The sequence below is a fragment of the Takifugu flavidus genome, chromosome 3, assembly GCF_003711565.1.
Source record: "Takifugu flavidus isolate HTHZ2018 chromosome 3, ASM371156v2, whole genome shotgun sequence".
Taxonomy (NCBI): Eukaryota; Metazoa; Chordata; class Actinopteri; order Tetraodontiformes; family Tetraodontidae; genus Takifugu; species Takifugu flavidus.
This window is the reverse complement of record NC_079522.1, coordinates 16571697-16590578: the sequence shown is the minus strand read 5'-3', so window position 1 is coordinate 16590578 and position 18882 is coordinate 16571697. Positions and strand designations below refer to the sequence as shown.

Genomic DNA, 18882 nt, shown 5'->3' with positions numbered 1-18882 from the left:
CGCACATGCACTTGAGATGGCTTCAAACGTGATTTATTTGTGCGAAACAACAGCTTGCTTTAATGTGCGGAGGGCTTGTGACGATGAGCTTCTTCCCGACACGGTCGGGGGACTGATACTGATGATGGCCACCCTGCTGCTTCCACTCATCACTCAAATAGGAAGTATCAAAACCATCCATCAGGAATTGCAGCTCCGGAATAAGCTTAAGAATAACAGCTACATCTTTGCAACCCTAATTAGATTATGATAATATTATAATGTGTCAAATAATGATACCATCAGTTGGAAACAAGCCAACATTCATATAAATTACTGTGAAGAGTCAAACACAAATTCTAGGCACTGTGGATTCCAATTCAACAGTTCGTTTGATTGCAGCTATTTTAATTTTAAGGTCTGAGGAAATAATCAGAGATTTTTTTGCCTGGGTGCTTGGCAGTATTCCTATTTAAAATGTGTCTGGAACTTCTCAAAATGTTTTCATGTTTCCAGTTAAGATTAGTTCATAATAGAAGACAATGCCACTGAAAAATAGACTGTGAAACAAAGCCACTGTAAAGTTGTTAGACTAAAGTTAAATAAGTTAATGTTTTCTGCTTCTCTAAACATTCTCAAACTAATGTTGATATATAGGCATAGTAGAATATAAAATTACATGCAAATGTCTCAATAACATTGATTTATAGTCAAAATGACTCATCCAGGGGGTGTACCCTTGACACCCTCCAAAGAAATTCTAATAAAGATTAAAATGTTAATAATTGTTGTGGAAGCATGTAGTAGCTGTAGTAAAAACTGGTTTTGTGCAAGGACATGTTATGGCACAATGGAGTATAGGCAATGAAACTGGAAACTTGCTAAAAAAAATAAGAAATTAAATAAGAAATTAGCTTTAAAAGCCATCTTTCAGCTGTAGTGGCAGGATCTTTAGGTGGATCCCCAGGTCCTGGCATTAAAACCCTAAATGTTTCAGAGTTTTTATTTCATGCAGTTCCCTCTCAGTCCCTCCTGACTGCGATTAGTATTCCAAGGAACCAATCACCTTATTTTCCCAGCAGTGTCTGGAGGTAGATATTGATATGGACCTGGGGATTGTGCATGTCACCGCTGCTGAATAATGCCACCTCTTTTTCTAAGTCCCATAACACATGAATGCAGACACACCCAAGGTGCATGAAAGGCGTGTATACAATAGCATGCATCGAGCAGAGACAGAGAACGCCATGTGGGCCTGCAGGCACACTCCCCTGAGCTCAGGATTCTAAACATACTCCAACAAACACCACCTCTTCAGAGAGAAGTTGCCACCAAAAAAAAGGTCACACACTAATATCTCGTCAACTTGGTGGGTCATTTTATCCGCCTGACTCTGATGACCCCATCACTCTGGAACGGGGTAAATCTGGACTCAGACTTTTTCCTATAATTTGATTTCACCAAACTTTTAAGTGATTGTCGATCACAATCATTCAGGAATACGTTCCCACATTTCATCCTTAAAGATGTTCTTCAAATTTTAATAATGTTTTGGATAGTTTTAAACCCAATCATAGTAGTTTTTGCCATCGCCTCAAATGTTTTCTCTGCTTGATGCAAAATGGGATTATTCAAGTCAAAACTGGAATCTTTACAAATGAAATCACAGTTATTCTGAAATTTCACTGTAGTTCACTCATTACAAATTTGTACTTAATTTAATGGGTTTCACAGGCTATTAAAACCTGTTGTATTAGATTTGAAAAGTTCCTGGCCACACCCCAAAACTGTCTCCCGACACACAATTCTGGAAGCAGTTTCAGTAAAGAAAATACTGTCAGCACTGGGCACACACATCTTGTACACACAAGGTTCTTGGACTGTTTAGTGAACTTACACTTAAAAATACATTACAAAACAATATCTTAAATCAAGGTGTAAACACTTTCTAAAAACTGAGGATGAACAGTGCCACCTTGCTTAGTCCAAAACTACTGCAAGCTGGTTCCACTCAAGCCTCGAGCCTTAACGTCATAGCATCAATAACACACAAACACACACTTCCCTATTTCACTCGCCAGCACTAATCAAACCATTTTTCTTCCTCTTGTTTCTCATTGCTGTCTAGCACTGGTCTGTGTATGTCAGCATGTGTGTGTATGCGTGTGTGTGGGGGGGGGGGGGTACTGGGATGCTTTGCTTTTGTGTTGTCGTCATTTATCTTACAACGGCCACCCTTTTCTCCATTTTCCTCCTCTCATGCTATTCTTCATTCTCTCTTTGAACAAGAGATGCATAATTCAGGAGTCCGCAGCATTGACAGAAGTGTTGTAACCCAGTCCTCGCACACACAACTCTCCTACACAGCAGAAAACACACAGAGGTTCTGAACAAATGCACTACAACTATTTAACTTTTCATTCTAAGTCAGAGGGAGCAAAAGTCTTCCATTGTGTGTAGAGTGTTGCTGAAAATGAAAGCCTTCGTTAGCTTTGGTGCACACATTTTGCCATCAACGTAGCTGCAAGACTTTTAAGAGCACTTGACAGTCAAATGGTGGTATGCATAAAGAAACACTACCTCTGTGCTTTATATCTTGCTGCTGTGCATCTGGTGTTTCTCTATTCTCTGAATTTTAATCAGCCGAGGTGTGAATCAGCCACAACATCAAGTGATTGTTGGAAGTGACAAATTCTGCTCAAAAGGTAGCAGATGTGATGAACACACAGGTGCTCCATCGCTGCTGGAAGTGTGGCAGAGCATCTACAGACTGGATATAGGTTTGGTTATGCAATTAAACCGATTTAATAACTAGAAAGCTGGATCCAATCACACAACTTTATCAGTTTTGTTTTATCAATATTAAGCTACTGTACAGATGTAGGCAGTATCTTATAGGACTATATAGCTTATATATGGATAATTCTCAATAGGCCATTTCTATTCCAACATGAATCTATAAGGGAAAACATATGCTGTAAGCCTACACATTTATTGTGTACTCTTTTTTTTTTTAAAGTAAAAATAGGCAGTAATGTTCTGGTCAAACCTGTGGAGGGCAAATCTTTAAAACGAATGAAACATATACATCACTCCTTGAACCTTTTAGTGGCTCTTTCCTCCTGTTTGAAGTGATGCCAGCAGTTGCAGAGAGCAGCTCGTACATCCACATCGAACATAACATGTCTTTGATGCCTCTGATACGCTGATCAAAATACCAACGCATTCAAGTAAATTCCTGTCTTTGGATACAGGAGGCTGCAGCATTTCATGTAAATTTAGCAAATATGTCCCAGATCTGACACTGCTAAAAACAGCAACGAGGGGATTTGTGGATGGGGAAAATAGATGTGTTATACAGTGCCAGGAACGAGTGGATTCAGGTCAATTTATGCTCTACTGGGTCAGATTTACCTTGCTGTCATATAATGCTATATAAATTGCTGAAATGTCAGATATTAACAGTCACAGAAATACTAAAAGATGAAGATGGAAGCAAGTTATACATCGATTTTATACATTACCAGGAAATGGAAATGCTGTTCCTCAATTGTAATATCAGGAAATTCTTTAAATGTAATGGAATAAAGATCTCTTTGTTTCTGACCATTTGTGTTCGCTAAAATGGGGAAAGAGTCAAGTTTTGCTTTAATACTTCTACAAAGGAGCTGACGAAGAGGGCCTTTTTATTTAAAGTTAAAAAAATAAACCAACAAATAATAGTGTTATAGCTATGCAAAAGGACGCTAACTTCAAGCACACCGACATAAATACACACAAGACAAAGGGTTGGAAAAAGTCTCCATTATTACCACTTTATTTTTCAGGATCTCGCTTTCAGTGGGTCGCTGCATCTGTCTCATCAGCCAAAGTGATGGAGCACGCGTGCGCCAATAGGGAGCACCGAGAGCGAGCCACCAACTGTGGTATTGGAGTAGTGGCTATTCACACTGACAAGATGCATTATTATTTATGCACACTCATAAACGGCGAGAGTAAGCTCTCCATAAATCACATATGCCCGAGGGGCTGAAAGACGGGAGGGGCAGATAGAGTGGAGAGAAGCGAAGAGGCAAGGATGTGAGCGATTACAGCTCCTGGCCTCGAGTTCCTCAGAACAAAAACACAAATATGAAGCTGCTTTGTAAGCTTTCATGGTGTGCAAAACCTTAGTAGAGGGATGCTTGCACCAGCACCATGTGTGGATGGGGCATACTGACATAGACCTCTACACCAACAAATATAGATTCACACAAAAAATGAGCTCACTCATATGTATCTCCAACCTCTGTATGTGGTAGCTGGAGTCTAATCATCAGACCGGCTACTCTCAGTAGCCATCGCACGCCCGGCGGCTCTCTCCTCCGCCTGTCTGAATTAGACAGAGAAATAGAGGGAGTGATTAACTCTGAGCGGCTGCACTGTCACCCACTCATCTGTGGCGTTTTGCTCTCCAGGCTGCTCCTCCCAGGCCCCCAAGATACTGACATTCGTTTCAATTTAAGTTGCTCGCCCACTGCATGAGGTGAAAAGGTTTTTCCTCATTACTTCCGGGTTATGCGGCCTACTGAACGTGAGCAGAAGCGTGCACACGGGGAACCCACAAGATGATATTATATTAAAGTATATAAAGGAAGGCTTGTCTTTGTGTCTCGTATTAAGTTTTTTCAATCATTTCTGTTTCTCCCTAACTCCATTTAAAAGTGGGCTCGTACTTGAAATCACTCGTATCCTCAGACCTGCTCAGACTTGTAAAGCACTGACATCATGTGGAATTTAATTATTTTCTGCACTTTGTAAAAGTTTTTCAAGCATCAAAAGTACATACCTTAAAATACAAATCGCAAACAGTAGTAATTTACCCCATTAGTAGCAGGAAGTGACCTCATTTTTAAAGATGTCTCTTTTCCAATGTTATCCAATGAGAAAACTCCTTTTATTGGAGTTCTCCTGCAATATTGCAAGTGGCCACTAAAACAAAACCAGCATGTGGCTCAAGTCCACCACTGTGTCCAGTGTTTCTGTCTGTGGCTCCTCCTCCCCCCTCTCCATCTGCCTGCCTTCGAGACTTCACAACATAATATCACCATTTTCACACTACCTGCTGCCTTTCTCTTGTGTGGGCTGATCCTTGACTGTTAGTTCAATTTTTGGCTGTTTAAAAATAATATATTGGTAGCGATGACATTCTTTTGTCACGCCAGTAGAATAATCTGGTGTGCAAGACGTGCATTTCAAAATAAATGCCCGTACCGTGTCAACATTTGAGTGAGACTCAAAGAGGAAAATTCCACTCTGCAGAGGTGTCGGCAGCACCCAGTCTTTTATTCACTTGAATCAATGTGTCGGTTAAACATTGAAGATAGCTCGTTTCCATTCAACACATGCCTTTGGCACCTGAGAAGCCCTGCCGTGTATGCCGTGTACTTTTGGTTTTAGTTGGATTATAAATTTGGACAGGATGCATGTGGCTCTGTCAGTGTCACTGTATTAAAAGCTCATTGGATTTGAGCAGCGTCCCCTGTCTCTGACCTGAGAAGCAAGCACATCAGCCTGCACATCTCTGCACAAACACCAAGGTGGAACAGTTCAGTCTACATTTAAATGTCGAGCAGAGCCCTGTAAATATTCTGAAAGATTTTCATGATATGCAAAGTAAAAAAGGGGAGAGTCATACTTTATTCTTTTGTACCAAACCATTAATCATTCTGAACCTTTAGAGTTAAGCTGTTGGCATATTATTTACACTAAAGGATTTTAAGTACAGGCTCCATTGATGATAACAAACAGTATTCTTTCTTACAACAGATCTTTGGTATGTCAAGCACTCGCTAATGTGCGTGGCTTTGTGTATACAGTACTCCCTGTAAGCTTCATCCTTCAGTCACATCAATGAGGTAATGAGGGACAGGATCATGAAAAATACACATAAAGTGTGTTTATGTATGTGCAAACAATTCAAGTGCACTTAGTTTCAGATCTGCAGATACACTTCCACTTAAACGTTGTGTTCACGCCACAGCCCTAAATCTGATTTCTAATTTATCTGGATTGGTGAACTTAACGATCCAATCCTTCTAAAAGGGATTCAAACCACCTCTTGAAGTGGTTTTGAATCAGGTTCAAATCCAATATGTGACTTCAGTGTGGACGCGGCTGCTTGTACAATCCAGATTAAGTGAGCCTGTTGCGTCACTGCGGCGTGACAAACAATGGCCGACATCACCAAGACACGTTTATTTCCACGTTTATATACAGCCTCACCCCCTCGTGGTACTAGCATGCATATTGAAGCCGACGATGTTACCATGACAACCAAGCTGGATTGGGATCTGAAGCGCAAACACAGCACAATCTGATTTGATCACTTGCAAATGGCAGTGCGGACACTCGAGGTTCAAGATCAGATTTGAGTGACAAATTGGATCTACCTGCACTGTGAACAGGGCCTCGGTTCAGTGGCCCTCCAGGCTGCTTCCATTTGTCCTGCCAGACCACAGTAGCTGCAGATGAGTCAGGTGAGAGCCCAACAGTCTCAGTCCATTAGGAGCTAACACAAGGACTGATGGTGACACTGACAGCAACACACAGTCGGGGTGATTAACAGGAAAGCTAGCGCAAGCTAGCAGCCCCAGCATCTGAGTGGGAGAGCACAGCCACTCTAAAACACACACCTGTGTGGGGAAAAATAGGCTTTATCCTTATGAATCCCACTCAGTTGCTTCAGTGAACTGACAAATCACTTTGCAAATGTGCCATCATTCAAACTCAAAAAGGTAGAGCAATGGATGATCTGAAGGAATTAAACAATCTTCAGAAAACTCAAAGTGCATGCATTTAAATGAAAAGGCACGCGGGAACAGCAAGAGGGATTTCGCCTTAAGCCTTTGTAGAGTTCTCTCATTGTAATTACAATCAAGCAGGGTTTGATGAATATGTGTGTGTGAGAGTGTGCATATAGGGGGTATTGTTAATTGAATATAATCAGATGAAGAGCTGTTGCTGCGCTCAGATGGGGGTGGAGGTTTGAATCAAGGTCGCCGCTGATGAGCTATGAACTAATCAACTCAAGTGACCAAATCACGCCAGGCAGAACCTGAAGCGGCTGCAGCCTGAAATGGTAATGATAAAAGTTTGTTCAAAACACAGCACGTGGTTGACGTTCAAAGACAGCAGGGTGATACAACCTGTTCTATCCAACCACTCCACAACACATCGTTAGCAAACGCACATGTAAAGACGTCACAGCCAGGGCGAATCGATTCTCTCCTGACCATGATGTCAGGGATTTAAACACTTCAGCATCAAGCAAGTGAGCAGTTATTGATTTGCTGTATTATTAACATTAACAAAACCACTAATCTAACAAATATAACATAATTTCCTAAGATGCGTGCTTGTAATATTAGCATAAAAGCCTGAAGCTGTAAGGATTCAAGTGTGTCCTCTGAGCCAGGTGAAGTATTTTGCATTCATTCCTTCATTAGTATTTCTTCTAAAGCTAGAAACCATGTAATATCCATCGCAGAATGGGATGGATAGTGTTTTTCTAACATCATGAATGAAACATTTAATCCAAATAAACTGGTTTGCCTTGACATTTTCTAATCAGTGCACTTGAACCTCTTGCTCCCTCTCATCACCAGCCATTCAGAGAGCATACAGAGATATTTGACTATTCAGACGCCAATCAAACAACAACCCCGCCCGCCCGGCGGCGAGCGGGGGGGGGACAGGGGTGAGGGAGGGAGATGACACGGAGCTTCGAAGAATAATCACCATGTCTGCACCATGCAATCACGTCCCCATTCACTAAAGTCTTTCCACAGTGAGGTTAGCAGATTTTTAAGTAATGCTTTATTGTTACCTGGGTGAACGGCTGACACCTGACATGTATTTAATCACTGCGGGGAAAATAACCAGAAATAACTTCAGCTGGAACTGATGGAAACATAAAGCTACAGAATTTCAGAAAGACTTGAGCTGTTAGATCGCCAGATTGATTTAATGTAATTGATGAGTGCCAGCACCACTAAGAATACCACCTTCTCTCCATTCAGTAATATTTTTAATGATTTATACTGTGCTGTTAAAGAAACTCCAGAAAGAACTTTCCGAACGTCATGCAGCGCGTATGCAACCTTTATGTAAGGCCTGTGGCTCTTGGTCCCCAATAATGCAATAAACACATTTTATGATAATATTAGTGTCAAAATGAAGCATTTTATCAATATATAAGGTGACTGCTGAACCTGTTATACCACCAAGCATTGTCCTGACTTCAGTTGCATGTTTGCACAATGTCTCTTTACAAAAAGAAGATGTTACAGGAAAAGTTGTTCCCTACGTTCTTGCCACGTTTTTCAGAACCGTTTGAGATGACTTACTGCCTGGCAGTGGCTGTAGCTACAACAGAAAATAGGAGTCCAAATTATTCCTGAATGTCAAATATGTAACACACACACACACACACACACACACACACACACGTTTCACATCTGTTCAGCCTGCGAAATGATTTGTGTTCAAGTTACGGAAGATGGTGTAAAATGAAATAACGTCATTAGTCAGTTGTCATTTCCACGGTATGAAAGACGCTCATGACCACAGACCTACTTTAAATGTGTGTGCAAGTTTCCATGTGACCAACCGCTTTTTCCACATGGATCGCACTGCTGTGAAGAGATTGATGATTGGTGATCGCCTAATAATCGAGCACTGACATTTCCGAAAACGACCAGCTGGGATGTGCGTGCTTAAAATTTACCGCCTTCCCTGCAATAGACATTAATGGACACCTTGTAATTGGAGTGATTAAAAGAGCTAATTAAAGAGAGATGGAGGAAATCATTTCATTTTTATTATTAAATTTCCCATGAAATTAAATTTCTCATTTGGATGCATGGGAAGGATGAAGGTTTTTTGGGAGGGGGAAGTTTAACCCTCACCCCTGAGTTACAGTGTATGTGGAACTGCACACATGGAATGAGGAGTGACAGACCACTTATGAGCGGATGTTATGCGCCCCGAATTACATTTTTATTCTGGAGATCGGCGTGGGAAGACGATGATCACACACGTTGAACATTTAAACATCAGCTGCATTGACTTTAAGGACAGGAATTCTATGAAGGCATCAGCTCTTGCACAGCAAAAATAGTACCAGTAAAATGTATTATTCATAATTTTAGCATGATATTTAAACATGTGAATTGATCTGCAAGTGGTGGGATTAAACAAAGATCCCACTAAATATTATGGTAAAGCTAATGTCATCATTCATTAATATTTGTTGTGAGGGAAACCATCCGACAATAAATGTGAAACAAAAAGGCACGGCAGTGAAAAGCTGCTCTCTGCCCGGTTCTCCTCATCATTAACAACGTAGTGAGCTACCAAACAGATCAGTGGCTACAAGAATCATGACTGCATCTGTCACGCAGGGGCTGCAGGGCACAGACGGCAACAGTTAAGAGTCGGGGCAGAGCAGGGACCTGCCGACTATAATTGACTGAACCGTGACCAGCAGTGCTCTCTCGTAGTGTGCTCGGTTTTCTGTGCATGTGCCTATAGTGTATATGTGGCCACGCCTCGGCCAACACCCTGCGGTCCTCTTCACAGTCATCAGATTGCTGTTAATATTCATGAGGAGGCTGGTGGCCACCATCCCAAGATGAGGGTGCTAATGAATGAAACAAATGTGCATGTTGGTGCGAACGCCGGTGGATGCGTTTGACAGATGCAGGGGGGAGCAAACTGTAATCAAATCCCAACCACCCCCTCATCTCCGCCCTCATCAACCACCAGTGGCGCTCCCTCCCTACACGGTAATGCTAACATGGGATGTCACATGCCTGCTTGTGGTCCGGTGCAGGCAGTCGATGTGTGTTGAATAATGGTCAGGGGCCGGCCAAGATAAAGAGAGCTGAACTGGAGGGTACACCAACCACCAGGCATACAAATAAGCAACTATTATCTCTCATTAGCATCCAGGGCTAACACGGAGCCCACGCTGTGCAGCAGAGGGCCTTCACAATGGAAGCAATCCTGTATGATTGATGGTGAAGCAGCACCGGTCACAATAACGGAAAAAAGAAAGCGCTAAAGATAGAATCTGTCAGCTGCACTGAGGTAATAAAAATATGGGCAAACAAAAGGATGTCGTACTAATCAAGAATGCCAGGCACAGCTCATTAATCTGTGAGAGCGGCAGTGCTCGGAGGCTTGGAGATAAGTGAAATGACTGGCATGTTATGAGGATCATGTGTACCTGTCCTATTATGACTGCTATCTTTTCATCAGAGGCAAAAACAAAAGGATAAAATGAGAAAACAGATGAAAGCACCGAGGGCGTTTGGGGAATTGGGTGGAAACTGACAGAACGGAATCAAAGGTAAATAGGACAGTTCCAAGTCGGAGCGAAACCTTTGCTCAGCACAGCTGAGGCTGCACAGGAATGATTCTAAACAACAGCAGAAGGCTTTGGTCTGGGACACCTCATTGCCGCTTTCACAAAGCGGAGAGGAAGCAGCTTTTCGATTGGGAAATGAGTCATTAAAATTTACCGCCCGCTCGCGCACAAATAAGATTCAGATCGTGTGATTATAATTCCATCATCCGTAAAAACGAAATCTTTGTTCTTGAAATATATATGCACGCTCACACACAAACATCTATTATTTAGGAATGTCCTATTTTCTCTCAAAAGGCAAATTTCGCCTGGCTTGCAGTCCTGTGAGAGCACAGATGTGCACACACAAAGTTGTGCGTGCAATAGTTAGCCTGAGTCAGAGTGAACTCCAAATTTTGTCTTATTGCTGACAAAGAATTGTTAAAGTTTGTCTGCACCCAAGCTCTGTGATAATTTATTCATGGATGTTCATTAGCACATCTTAAGAATGTATTACATGAAATGAGCCAAGAACGTGTGCTGGTGTAAGTGCGAGAATCAAGTGTTATTAAAAGATCACAACAACTTCAGCAAACTTAGAAGTGCAGCGCAGGCCTTGGCAAAACATGGATGTTGTTGACCTGGGCCTTTATTTCCAAAGATGATCCGACTCCTCCCAGAGAGCTCCTAACGTGGCCTAAAAAAGTCACAGCAAGTAGTCTTAGCTTTGGAGAGATTTAGGAAGTGTGTGGACACGCCTCTGAGCGGAGGGGACAAACACTCTGATCCCAGGGAGGAGGTGTGGAGGGCCCCCGCCGCTACGGCAGGTGTGACGCAGTCTTGGAAAAGCAACAACATGTGCTCCAAGTAATGGACAGTAAAATCAACCCATCACAAAACCTCATCAAGAAACATGTAAGGAAAATCTGTGGTAATGTCATGGTGCTGAAACTCAGCAAAATTCAATTAACTGCTACAAACATTGTACCTCATTAACATGATGATTACTATATTGATTTTCCTTATTGTTATGTTTACTTGCCATGTTGGTAATTTTACTACTTAAAATTATTATCATACTTACTTATTATATATTAAAGGTGGACGCAGACTCGGATGCCAGCAGCAATTATAACTGTCCTTGTAGAAGCGGTTTGATTTAGCAGAATGACCAAAAATAAAAAGAAAAAACAGCAAAATCGAGAAAAAAGAATGAGAAAGCTGCTGTTGGCACAGCTGCTGGAGGGGAACAAGGGAGGGTAAAGAGGGAATTTCGGTCCCGGGACATGCGAGGGAAGACTCGGGAGCAGGTTGTGTGACAAATCAGTGCATCATCCCTCCTTTAACACACAAGCAGAGTGAGAGAAGCTCTGGCAAACTGGTTCTTCTCAACCTTTCTTCTATAGTAGGTATATATTTATATGAAGGAAATTACATGTCTATATGACAACTGTCACATCTCAGATATAGGATATATAATTTTGCATGTATATTTATTCATATGGACATTGCACATATTTCTTACAATGACATCTTTAAGAGCTACTTTTATTCTTAGGATTCTTTATGAATACGGGCCCAAGTTGACTCACATTCTGGATTTTTGGGATGGTTTAAAAGCTCTTTCCTTGCGACTATGAGAAAAATAAAGTCTCATTGTGAGTGATATTTTCCTTTGGTAACACGGCTCATTTGATGCCCTGATCTGTCACACTTGTACCGATATTGGTGCACAATGCTGAAAATTGTGAAATAAGATAAATAAATGAACAAATCAAACTTCACACTGGCCAAATGTGTGTCTAGACAAAAGGCTCCTCCTCCATCCTCACCTTGTCTCGGTCTTCCACCAGATCACTCAGCATGTCATCCATGTCCAGGATCCCTCCTTCAGCATACTCCAGGTGGTGGGTCTTCACTGCAGATTCTCCATGCTGGGAAAAAGAAAAATCCCAATTAAAAGCAGGATAGGAAATGCAACAATTGTAAATGTTCACACTTTGAGCCTGTCACATCGATTTGACTGCAACGTGAATTTGCTAGTTGAATCATTGGAATTTCGTACACATCTGTCCACTGATTCGACTGGACCCAGTGAGGGCCCCTTCACAAGAGCAAGAAACTGACTCCATTTCATATCCTAGCAAACGCCTATGATTACCCCACAATTTCCTACCAAAAGAGCTGCAGTAAAAAAAAAGACCTGATTCCCTAAGATGCTGCTGCACATGTTGATGTGTCAATGAAGTGGGTCCACCAAAAAGGAACAGAAAAGTAGGGGGGATGGGTGCCTTTTGAAACCACAGCAGATAATATAACATCCCAACATCCTGCTGTGATGACAGCCACGTGTCTCTCCTTTCAACATTACAGCGACATTTCAAATGTGCGTGCAGTCAAACAAATTCAGCAAACTCACAAAAGCAGAAAAATGATGCATATTACAACAGCAGGATTCCCCATTTGTTGGCAAGTATGTAACCAAAGTACAGTAGATACATTACACGCGACATGCGTAAGTATGTAAATGAACTGGGGAAGAGGAGAAATATTTCCAGTTTTGCTGGTCTGTGGAGACGGGTGGGCACATTCCAGACAAGTTTCACCATCACCGGGAAGAGATGGGGCACACCCCAAACAGTGGAACAACAGAGTCCAAGTGTGTGTCTGTGCGTATGCAGCTTCGTCCTTTTGCAATCCAAAATCTATTTACCCACCCAAAATCAGTGAAGTACATGAAGAATAGTTTCTTCCCCTTTCTGTGACACAGCTTGCACAGAGCATTGTTGGGATGGGGGCCTTCACATGCAACTTCAGATAAAACTGATAACAACATAGATAATTGGAAATACATTACAAATTGTGCCATTCTAAAATGTTTTGCTATTTTTAAACAACTATTTCAAGTCATTTGAAGAGGTAAATAGGAAATCTTATCACTTCTTACAATGTGTGCACAATTAAATAGTCCATTAGGACCTTCCCGTAACAATGAGCAATCGGTCACAAGCAACACGAGACTACATTAGCAGCTAAATTATCAGCTGGAGCTTAGAAAAACTGGAGCCTGGAATGAGTTTGGCAGCAACCCAGCAAGTTTCTTCTGCCGTGTCCCCGAGCACTCCTGTGAATGAGCCCCTTTTTGCACTGCTGCATGTCAATGTGAATTACGGGGCACAAAAAAACGGTGTCTGCCTTTCACGGTGAGCCAAGTCTACTTTTATGAAAGAAACAGTTGGAAGGGCCCGGGATTTCAATCATGGGGACACAAATGGAACCCCCACGTTCTTCAGAAGTGCCTGTCATATCAGGGCTGTATCTGAGCGGGACAATACACCGAAATGGGCAGGTGGAAAATAAGTTGGGAAAAAAAAAATATTAGGATGGGCAATGCTTTTCAAACATTCGAATACTCATTAAATGATAAATGATTCATCTGATGACTCAGATGAATCGTTATGAAGACGGCATGTTCAAACGTTCCAGTCAGACACTGTTGTCTCTCAGGTACCTTCTGAAATACAATAAACATGTTCAAAGTCAGAATCATCGCCAGGCCCTAACAGAAATATCTGATTTGCTGTGACTTTTAAAGTCAATCCAACACTGCAGGAAGGCAATTGCGTGTTGATTGGACACGTTCTCCATGTCTCTGGATGTTGAGGTGACTCACTTCAGGACACCCTGAACAATCTAAAACCCAACAGTTAACCTAGAAATTGAAGCCCAGCTGTGGGCGTTTGGTGCTGTGGTTCGCCGTTACTGAAGCTAATCGGCAAAAATGGGGGAAAAAACTCTCCTGAGGTACTGGTCTAACTATTACCTCACAAATATGTTCTGCTGGTTGCTCCACACGGGGTTAGTTATGCGGAAGAAGACAGTCAGCAGTCCTGCGGTGCTTGTGGTAGGAGAATTTAGAGTTTTGCTTCTGAGGAATATTAAGATTTGATGTGAAACACAGCGCTTACAGCGTTCTTTCTGTTGTACTTCATGGGCTTTTTTGAGGGCCTAAATCAATACAGGCTGCTGTTTTCAGACTTCAAAATATAAACAGGGACAGAATTGGAATCTTCTCAGAGGGTTATGAAGCACACATCACTCAATTTTCTTCATTCTTTTCCAGCCATTAACAAGCCTTTCTGGAATGGTTTTTCTTTACTCCCACTCTATTGGGAGCACCATTACAGATCCTGTGAAATATATAATGTATGAAAAATAACTGCAAAAAGAGACTGCCGAGTAAAAAAAACGTACATTCAGTGCAGTCAGTCGCGAGGCATCATCTCCCCCGTTGTGATCACATGTTTCTTTATACAGGGGCGCTCGGCGGGTTCATTACTGCCAAATTCTGGCCTGGTGTGTGTTGTACCTTGTATTGTTGTGTTTCACAATGAATTCTGGAAATATGGTTGTGTAAACGGGGCTTTAGTCTTCAGCTACTGTGAAATTAGTTCCATTTTATTCATGACAAATCAACATTAAATTACATTAAACTAATAAATCTAACTTAGACAGCAAAATGAATCAAGATCTTCAAACTGGAGCCAAGCCAGGCAAAGAATTCCCAACAGAAAAACTGGTCCGACCTGAACTTGTGCAAACATTGGCTTCAACTGACATCACATGAGTGTTCGTGTGTGTGTGAATTCCTCAGAAACCAGCAGACCCGCTTCTTGCGATTACCTCACATCATCAGAAGTAAGGTAAAACATACAACACAAAGAAAAAGAAATACTGGAAAGCTCCTCAGAAGTACCCCAAACCCTGTTCATTTCCCTCATATCCTGAACTCTGCACCCTAACAAAAAAAAAAAAACAGGAAGAAGAAGTCAGTCAGTCAATAGCGGAGGAGAATTACCGTGACAGATTGAGAAGTAAATTACACCGCGAACCCCCCGACCGTTTCTAGGCATATCGCTCCTTTCCCAACATCCCTAGCGAGCAGAGCAGGCGACACCACTGGAGTGTGGTGAAGGTGATTAGTGGGGCTAAATTCAGCGGGGTGACGGCAGTGGTGTTGTTGGGACCATTTCACACTTTGATCCTCAGAAGAACGTCTAATTACACAGCTGCAAGAAGATGATGTGGATTTAGCCAAGACCAAAAATAAAACACTTGAACAAACATGTTGATTGAGGTATGGCGCTACCTTGTAGTCAAAGTAAGTGAGAGGAGGCTCTGTGGCGATGAAAATAAACCAATAACATTAGTGGAGTAAAGTCAGAAGTACAGTCATTGAAGAAAAAAATAATTACACCAGAACAAAATTAAGAGGGAATTTCTAGAATATGTTCCATCCATTCCAATCCAAATAGGTAGAAAATGCCAGATACTGAAAACAACCTTTCTCAGAATGAATGTAGATAGTGTAGATAAGAGAGGGACTCATCTGCTAAGGCATCATAAATGCTAACCCTTCATCACATCAGCCACCTGGAACTTCAAATTTGAATTGCTGCATTGCCCTTACTCTACTGCAGATAGTTACTAGGTGGAACCGATTCCACCATGCAGGAGAACAGCAAGAAAGCATTAACATTAAGTCCTAAAAGCTGTGACATACAGAACATTCTTAACTCAAACGCTTTCCTCTGACTCAAACACAGCTAATTTAGCACGTTAACAGGCGTCAACACGTCAGTGTGAAACCTGAACCCAGCCTCCAGGGCCAAAACCTGGGATAGATAGCAAGGGCTAGCTGTCTGACTGTTAAAGCCAGATGCTGGTGGACAGTCTAGTTCACATCAGACATTGGAAACAATGGGCATGCCGTGTAATTTGGTTATTTTTTTACTGAAAAAGAAGCAGAAGCATCAGTTTGTTCCATGCTCACGTAGGCAGACAGTCATGTCATGGCTCCCTGAATGTGAGTAAAGACAGATACAGATACACGCAATCATGCAGGCTGATGAGCATTCATCTTCCTAGAGCTGCAAGTCTGAAACCTTGTCAACAAAGAACATTTTCTCAACAGAACAGGTGCCGAGCTCCCATTAGAATAAACTGCTAATTGGGGAGGTCTGGATGTGGTGCGAACGTGCAAAATCCTGTTCGCCCTTTACGTCGTTAAAAACAAGCACACATGTGCTGGTTAAAGCCAAGTTTCTGACAGTTCCTTGCTGACAGCAGGCTGTAGAGAACCGTGTCGCGCTTGTGGGGGCAAAGCGGAATCAGCTGGTCAGATCACGTCTGGTCCCGGAGGTTTGTGGCACCTTCAGAGCTGATTCCTGTCATGAGCTGCAACCAACTGCTGAGTCGGCAGCATCCTCCTAATTAACATGCCCTGTAAAAACCAATCAAGTGCCTGCTGAATTCTAATCGTGCACACTCCACATTTGGCCTCCTTGAGCTTGTTAAAAATAAATAAATAAATAAAATCACTAGGCCTCTTGGGCAGAGTGGCCAAGGCAGAAGCTGTCAGTGATGCAGAAACTTGACAGCTCAGGGGACACCATGCAGGATGAGCTTCTGCGGGTGTGTGTGTTCCTCTAGATCTTTGTGTGTTCTCTGTCACTGCAAGCAGCCCACTGAGCCGTCCAGGCACCCAATCGGTCTTTCCATCCCAGCCTCTCACCTCGCCAGTGAGGGCATGTGGGCGTGACTAGGGGGGCAGCCAACCGATAAAACTGGATGCCTGTCACCAATCCTAATCCCCAATCACTCAGGGGACAAAGCCTCCTGTCTGTGGCACGTACGCCCATCTGTGGCCATACAGCGGACATCAAACCGCAAACTTCCACCTGCCCACTGAGATACTGGGGCTTTAACGGGAACCTATTGTGCCAGAAGACAAGCTAAGGCTCGTGGAGACGAGGCATACATCAGCACCCTATCGCACGACAGCAGCTCGCACATTAAAAGTTGCTGATTAATAAAAAGGTCAGCTTGACAGAATGATTTATGATTCCTATGATACCAGGCAGCAGAATTATTGGGAAACACCTCAAGCCGACAGAAAACCTAAAGTGCCAAAAACTGAAAACTTTAATCGTTTTTCTTAATATGCAACGTTCAGTTGGTGTGACCATGTTTTAGACTCCTAACCCCCCTCCCCACACCCCCACACAAACACACACAGACAACCTGCTGCTTTTACCCCATGCTTCATGGTTGGGATGGTAATCTAAAGTTTACAGTCCCAATTTCCCCAAAACATAACAATCAATAAGAGCAAGAGCTCAATTTTCACTTCCTCATATTGGAGATTACTTCTGCAAAACATGCAGCAACTTCCCTTTCCCAGACTAACGATGATATACGATGTCCAAATGTCTGTGGTTATCAATTTCAACAATGACTTCTCTGAGGTTTTGGGGTAGAGACCGTCCATCTATTGTGTATTATCAAGCGCACCTTAATAAAGAGATCACCTTTCATTAGCCATGCACGCAGATATCAGAAGGTCAAACGTAAGGAGCAACAAGAGCAGCATTGACAGCTCAGGTGCACGCATGTGTGGTCACAGAGAGGTGGTAAAGGTTGTGGAAAAACAACCACTACTAAAGTGAATGGCGCCCAGGTGAGCCGAGGCCATCCAGGTGCTCAATAAAGTAAAAAAAATTGCAACACATTTTTCTTTGTCTCGCAAATGTTTCCCAGGGTGTCTAGAGTATTATTAAGAACACACTTAAAGTTCATTTTAAATGCACATTTATTCAAAAATGAATCCATGCATACCTGTGTTTATATACACGCCTAGCGAAATTCAAAGCGCCTACGTCACGATGCAAAGTCACGTGACGCACAACGACCCATAAAGTTATGGTGGATTTGAAATGTGGAAAAGAACGCGAGAAAAGAAATGTGCGAGGCTTTTGGTGTTCAGCTGCAAAATAACCCGATCTTTCAGACGCCAGTCTGTGTTCCGTGTTTACCTGCTCCAAAATCCTGCGGTACCTCCGCGTGGCTTGATCGATTAAATCCCGCACGGTCCAGCCAGATTTACAGGGAACCACCACGGAGGTGTCCCCGAAAGTCACCGTCACTTTCATAGTAACCGGCAACCTGCGTCCGGGAAGGTTCCCTCAGTTCCTGAAGAGATGTCGGAAAGTTCCCGGAGCCGTTCCCGGTGCGAAGCGAAAGCACCTGTCCGTCGAAACCCGAGGGCAGGTGTTCCAGGTCAGGAAATCAGGCGTCGCCGCTTCGTCTTTCCCGATCTAAACTGAAGGTTAAAGAGCGGGAAGCATTGGAAAGTGGCTAAAAAGGTGACACAAAGAGGCGTCTACAGGCGTAGAATGTGCCTGTTTGCCATGTTGATCTGTCTGCTGATACACCCAAACAAACACGCCGCCACAGAACCCGGAAGAAATCACGGCGAGGGTGGAAGTTCAGGAAATTCCTCATCATTTACCTCAAACAAGACCTTCAGACTTCATCAGCCTCCTCTCATGATGATCACGCTAATGAAACCCACTGGAATCAAAGTGTAATGTCTGCAAATATCATGCATGAAGTAAACCTGCCCCCAAACTGCAGTAAACTAGAGAACAAATGCATTTTTTTGTTGAGTAGCT

At 42.6% G+C, this 18882-nt stretch overlaps 1 protein-coding gene across 3 annotated transcripts in view; it reads right to left on the bottom strand.

Annotated features, from left to right (window-relative positions):
* pard3ba (par-3 family cell polarity regulator beta a) overlaps positions 1-18673 on the bottom strand; it is a 120047-nt gene extending 101374 nt beyond the window's left edge. For all 3 annotated transcript variants that reach the window (XM_057027355.1, XM_057027356.1, XM_057027357.1), the window contains exons 1-2: positions 18244-18673; positions 12202-12303 (exon numbers count right to left, since the gene is read on the bottom strand). In XM_057027355.1, the coding sequence (XP_056883335.1) occupies positions 12202-12303; positions 18244-18360 (219 nt within the window). In that variant the 5' untranslated portion in view covers positions 18361-18673. The remainder of the gene's footprint in view (positions 1-12201; positions 12304-18243) is intronic.
* Between the last annotated feature and the right edge of the window lie 209 nt (positions 18674-18882).